Raw genomic sequence first — 6,046 nt, forward strand, 5'->3', positions numbered from 1 at the left:
ACACGAGGAAACTGAGGCAGGAGATGCTGAGAAGCGTTCAAAGCGGCAGCGGCAGGCCCGCGGCCTGTGACCCCGGCTGGTGCCAGGACCGGTGACGGCCTCAGGCTGTGCCGGGGGTGACGGCCTCAGGCTGTGCCGGGGCCTTTCCTCCGGAGGCTGCTGCCATGGCAGGGCGGGACCCTGCCCCCCCCCCCGCAGGCCATCACACCAGACTGCTCCCGAGATGCCAACTGCGGACGGCTCCACCCGAGCGCCGCGCCTCGCCAGCCGGTGCTCCAGGGACGGCCTTGTCTGCAGAAGCCCGGGCACGCAGGCGTGGGCCACTGCTACCCCGAGACGGGCCCGGGGCCTCACCCTCGCTGTGCACCCTCCCGGCCCCGGGCAGGGCTGCCACACTCAGCTGCCACCCTGTGAGTCACCCAGCAGAGCCCAGCAGCGGCCTGCTTGTGCCCTGAGTGTCGGTGTAAGCAGGCAGCCGGCGGTCCTGCCCCTCTCTCCCCTCGGGCCGAGGCGACACCCCCCGCCACCCCTCTCTCCCCGAGGGCCGTGGGGACACACACACCCCCGCCACCCCTCTCACCCCTCGGGCCGAGGCGACACCCCCCCGCCACCCCTCTCCCCCCGCAGAGTCCCGGGCCCAGGCTACCGGCCGTGGGTCAGCCGGGCCTTGGAGGAGAGCCTGGCCGTCCCGGTCACCGTGGCCGAGGTGACACACACACACATTGCCACCAAACGGTGGAAGGGACATGTCTGGCTTCCACTCCTGCCTGCTGTCCCCTGACCTCCCGAGTGCCCTGGCCGTGCCCCCCTAACAGATGGCCGTGCCCCCCAGCAGACGGCCGAGCCCCCCGACCCGGAACAGACGGCCGTGCCCCCCAGCAGACGGCCGAGCCCCCCGACCCGGAACAGACGGCCGTGCCCCCCAGCAGACGGCCGAGCCCCCCAGCAGACGGCCGAGCCCCCCTAACAGACGGCCGTGCCCCCCAGCAGACGGCCGAGCCCCCCAGCAGACGGCCGAGCCCCCCTAACAGACGGCCGTGCCCCCCAGCAGACGGCCGAGCCCCCCAGCAGACGGCCGAGCCCCCCTAACAGACGGCCGTGCCCCCCAGCAGACGGCCGAGCCCCCCAGCAGACGGCCATGCCCCCCAGCAGACGGCCATGCCCCCCAGCAGACGGCCATGCCCCCCAGCAGACGGCCATGCCCCCCAGCAGACGGCCGTGCCCCCCAGCAGACGGCCATGCCCCCCAGCAGACGGCCGAGCCCTCCAGCAGACGGCCGTGCCCCCCAGCAGACGGCCGAGCCCCCGACCCGGAACAGACGGCCGAGCCCCCCAACCCGGAACAGACAGCCGAGCCCCCCGACCCGGAACAGACGGCCGAGCCCCCCCGACCCGGCCATGCCCTGCCCCCTGCCTCCAAGGTTTCCTGCCAGGGTCAGAGCCCCTCACTGCTCATCCGTCCTGAGGAGCCGCGGTGAGGGGAGCAGGCTGCGGGGGAGAGAGGCTGGAAAGGAGGGCGACCCCGCAGGAAATGGGGGGCTCAGAGGGGAGGAGGGGCATTATCTCCTGGCTGACAGGAGGAGCAGCAGGGAGGAGGGATGAGGGGGGAGAGGAGAGGAAAGGGAGGAGAGGAGGAGGGGCAGGGGATGAGGGGGAGAGGTGGGGAGGGGAGAGGCAGGGGATGAGGGGAGGGAGAGGCGGGGAGGGGAGAGGCAGGGGATGAGGGGGAGAGGTGGGGAGGGGAGAGGCAGGGGATGAGGGGAGGGAGAGGCGGGGGAGGGGAGAGGCAGGGGATGAGGGGAGGGAGAGGCGGGGGATACCCTCATCAGGCCTGGGAGATGTCGCCCGCCTCTGCTCCCTCTTCTCTGGTTTTCTTGGCGTGTGCCGCACGAGCACGTGTGAGCATGCCTGTGCAAGCCTGTGAACACATGTTCAGGAGCACCTGTGTGTGCGCAGAGGCCACAGGTCTAACCTTGAACTAGTGTTTCCACCTTTGTTCTCGGGTGGCGGGGACTTGGGGAACTTAGAGCCCGACCAGGGCCTGGTGAGGATGTCCCTTCCCGGGCTTCCCCCACCGTCAGAGTGAGGAGGAGGAGGAGGGGCGGGGGGAGAGGAGGAGGAGGGGGAGGAAGAGGAGGAGGAGGAAGAAGAGGAGGGGGAGGAAGAGGAGGAGAAAGAAGAGGAGGGGGGAAAGGAGGGGAGAACATCAAGGAGGAAGGGGAGGGGGATGAAGAGGAGAAGGGGGGAGGAGGAAGAAGAGAAGGGGAGGATGGGGAGGAGGAGAGAGAGGAGGGGAGAGGAGGACAGGAGGAGAGGAGGAGGGGGAGGAGAGGGAGGAGGAGGAAGAGGAAGAGGAGAGGGGGAAGGGAGAGGAGGAGAGGGGGAGGGGAGAGGAGGAGAGGGAGCGACCGCATCTTGAAGTGTTTAGACCGGACTCCCTCACAGGCTTTGGCCCCTAGCAGCGGGAGGGACGGGTGGAGGAGGGCTGAGGGCAGAGGCCTGATCCCCTCACCCAGCACATCTGGAAAAGGTTGGCTGGGACGCAGCCAGGCCTGAGAGCGCCGGAGCCGCCCAGGGCGGAGCGGCGGGTGGAGCCAAGCTGCCCGAGCCGTCCTCCCCACCTTCGACGGCGCTCTCCCCCCCACCGACGGCTTCCTCCTCCCCCGACGGCCTCCCCCTCCACAGCGTTCTCCCCCCCACCTACGGCGTCCTCCCAGGCCCCGGCCCCCCTCCTCGACGGCGTCCTCCCCCCCACCGACGGTGTTTTCCCCCTCCCCCGACGGCCACCCCCCTCCACGGCGTTCTCCCCCCCACAGACGGCATCCTCCCCTGACGGCGTCCTCCCCCCACCCCGTCCTCCCCCATGCCCCTTCCCCCCTCCCCGACGGCGTCCTCCCCCTTGAACTTGTGCACCCCGGGGTTGTAAGCTCCCGTCCCGTGTGTGCGGGGAGGAAGGCTCTGTGCGTGCTAGCGTGCGCTGCAGCTCACACCCAGCACCGTCGGCCAAGACGGCTCCAGCCCGGGCGCAGCTCACAGCTGGGCATCGGGTGCTCCGGGCGGGGAGGACCGAGCCAGGAGCTGCACGTTCGAAGCCGGGTGCCGGGGTCGTCCGCCGGGAAACCTCCCCAGCAAGATCGCGGGCAGACTGCCCCCGAGATAGACAGGGACACTGAGGCCGCAGGACTGTCCTGGCCAATGGGACCCCAGGCCGCCGTCTAAGAAGGCTGAGCTGGGGCAGCGCCAAGATGGCGGAGGGGCGGGGCCACGGGTGGCTCTGGGGGCGTGGCCACGTGTGGGCGCGGCCGCTCCGAGGGGCGTGGCCGTACGCATGCTACATGAGGGCGGGGCTGTTCTGGGGGGCGGGGCTGTGTGTGGGCGTGTGGGCGTGGTTTGTGTGGGCGTGGCTGTGTAGGCGTGGCTTGGCGGGCGTTGCTGGGGGCGTGGCTTGCGGGCGTGGCTGGGGGCGTGGCTGGGGCCCCTCTGGCTCTCCAAGCCCGCAGAGCCGCTTGTCTCCGTCCCCCTCGGCACCACCATCCTCCCCACCCTCTGCCGTCCCGCGAGGCCCCAGCGGGCAGCCGGCTGGCGCCCGGGGCCTTTACCTCACGAGGTTGGCGCAGGGCCCGGGCCACCGGCAGCTCTGGTAGACTCGCTGGACCACCGTCTCGGAGCCGTTCTGCACCTGGCAGGACACCGTCCGCGTCACCGTGCGCTGGCACCAGTGCCTGTGGGGGGGGGACAGCAGCAGTCACGTGACCCGCCGGGCCCGCGGGGGGAGGCGCACGGCCGGGGCGGCCGTCAGGGGCAGCGCGGGTGCCCTCGGCTCGCTTCTCCCCAAGCCGGCCTGGAGGCCACGGTGCCCGCCTCGCCAGCTGTGCTCGCCGAGGGCACGGACGGCCGCCTGCGCAGGCCCGAGAGGCCAAGCCCTAACGCCCGGCTCTGCCTCAGGGTGAGCTGGCACCGCAGACCCGAGCGTCATTCCGCACCCTGCGCGGACTGGGCCAGGGCCCAGCGCTGGCCGGAGGCCAGGGCAGCCCGAGAGTCCCACGAGGGGCAGGAGGAGGCGAGCGGCGGCCACTTGTCTGCCCGGGCAGCTTTAAGCAGCGCCTAAACACAGCGGCAGGAAGAGCTGCTCCTTCCTGCCCCGCTCACACAGACCTGTCTCCGCTCAGCTACCTGCCTGCGCCAGCTCGGCCAGACGCGCGCCCGGCCTCTGCGGTTAGGCTTCAGAATCGCCTGGAAACCACAGGCTGTGAGGGGTGTCAGGGGCTCAGGTGAGGGGGGAGACCTGCTGCGAGCCTGGGGGCGTCAGTGCTCTGGCGTCGGGACTGACGGCTCAGAAGGGGGCTCAAGCTGACAGCCGCATCCTCAGGTGCCTGCCCACACTCTCCCCTGAGGGAGCCCGGTCTAGACACTCCCCCATAGATGTGACCACAGGTCCGAGCCTGACATGGCTGACCACGTGAACTATCAGAGACCTCTGTCAGGGACTGAAGGGAAGAGAGAGCTCTTCAGGCTCTAAGCCCTGGGGTGTGGCTCAGTGGTCACCTGCCTAGACTCCCCCAGTGAGGGGCTGGGGTGTGGCTCAGTGGTGTAGCCCCTGCCTAGAATCCCCCAGTGAGGGGCTGGGGTGTGGCTCATTGGTAGAGCCCCTGCCTAGAGTCCCTCAGTGAGGGGCTGGGGTGTGGCTCATTGGTAGAGCCCCTGCCTAGAATCCCCCAGTGAGGGGCTGGGGTGTGGCTCAGTGGTGTAGCCCCTGCCTAGAATCCCTCAGTGAGGGGCTGGGTGTGGCTCAGTGGTAGAGCCCCTGCCTAGAATCCCCCAGTGAGGGGCTGGGGTGTGGCTCAGAGGAGAGCTCCTGCCTAGAACCCCCCAGTGAGGGGCTGGGGTGTGGCTCAGTGGTCACCTGCCTAGAATCCCCCAGTGAGGGGCTGGGTGTGGCTCAGTGGTCACCTGCCTAGAATCCCCCAGTGAGGGGCTGGGTGTGGCTCAATGTAGAGCCCCTGCCTAGACTCCCCCAGTGAGGGGCTGGGTGTGGCTCAGTGGTAGAGCATCTGCCTAGAATCCCCCAGTGAGGGGCTGGGGTGTGGCTCAGTGGTGGAGCCCCTGCCTAGAACCCCCCAGTGAGGGGCTGGGGTGCGGCTCAGTGGTGGAGCCCCTGCCTAGAACCCCCCAGTGAGGGGCTGGGTGTGGCTCAGTGGTGGAGCCCCTGCCTAGAAGCCCCCAGTGAGGGGCTGGGGTGTGGCTCAGTGGTGGAGCCCCTGCCTAGAACCCCCCAGTGAGGGGCTGGCTATGGCTCAGTGGTACACTGACTGGATACAGGAGGTACGAGGAAAGACCCGAGCAGGGACAGCAGAGGTGGAAGCACAGGAGGTGGAGACGGAGCTACCATAGCCACCAGGAACGTGCTCCCCTCCCCTCCACCTACGACCACATCCTAGAAAACTCTAAAGCTAAAAATAAGTTCCAAGCCACAGGAGAAAACGAGAAGCAGTGGGCTAGCCGTTCTGAGGCATCCGGGAGGCAGAGCAGATGGGAGGAATTTGGGGGAGGAGAGCACATCCGGAAATCCGCAGCCACTCAGGAGTAACGAACGCGTGGGGCCGGTGTGGAACTCGTGGGGCCGGTGTGGAAGGGGAGCTGCGCCAGGTGCCCGCAGAGGTGAGGCAGGTGGCCGAGAACCAAGTCCCTGTCCCTGCTGGCATCAAGAGTCAGGACTGCCTGGCAGTGGCCCATGCCTGGGATCCCAGCACCGGGAGAGCAGAGGCCGGCCTGGCAGACAGAGTCCGGGACAGCCAGCCACACGGAGAAACTCTGCCTCCAAACACAAACAACAAACACCCGGGAAAACCAGGCACGTTAGCTGAGAGACGCATAGGAGTGCCTAGCAGGGCACTCGGGGCTGAAGCAGGAGGATTGCACATTTGAAGCTATCTTGGGTTTGGTGAGTTCAAGGCTAGCTTGGGCACACAGAGTGAGGACCTGGTGGCCTTCAGTGTGCTCTCGAGGTCAGAAAACTGAATTCTTTCGAAGCTCTTTCCCCATATTTT

The 6,046-nt window shown here is 68.6% G+C and overlaps 1 protein-coding gene across 1 annotated transcript in view; it reads right to left on the reverse strand.

Moving 5' to 3' along the window:
* Col26a1 (collagen type XXVI alpha 1 chain) overlaps positions 1-3,975 on the reverse strand; it is a 51,542-nt gene extending 47,567 nt beyond the window's left edge. Inside the window, exons 1-2 of the mRNA XM_060368569.1 lie at positions 3,866-3,975; positions 3,599-3,721 (exon numbers count right to left, since the gene is read on the reverse strand). Coding sequence (XP_060224552.1) covers positions 3,599-3,721; positions 3,866-3,975 — 233 coding nt within the window. The remainder of the gene's footprint in view (positions 1-3,598; positions 3,722-3,865) is intronic.
* Between the last annotated feature and the right edge of the window lie 2,071 nt (positions 3,976-6,046).

This window comes from Meriones unguiculatus, chromosome 15, assembly GCF_030254825.1.
Source record: "Meriones unguiculatus strain TT.TT164.6M chromosome 15, Bangor_MerUng_6.1, whole genome shotgun sequence".
Lineage (NCBI taxonomy): Eukaryota > Metazoa > Chordata > Mammalia > Rodentia > Muridae > Meriones > Meriones unguiculatus.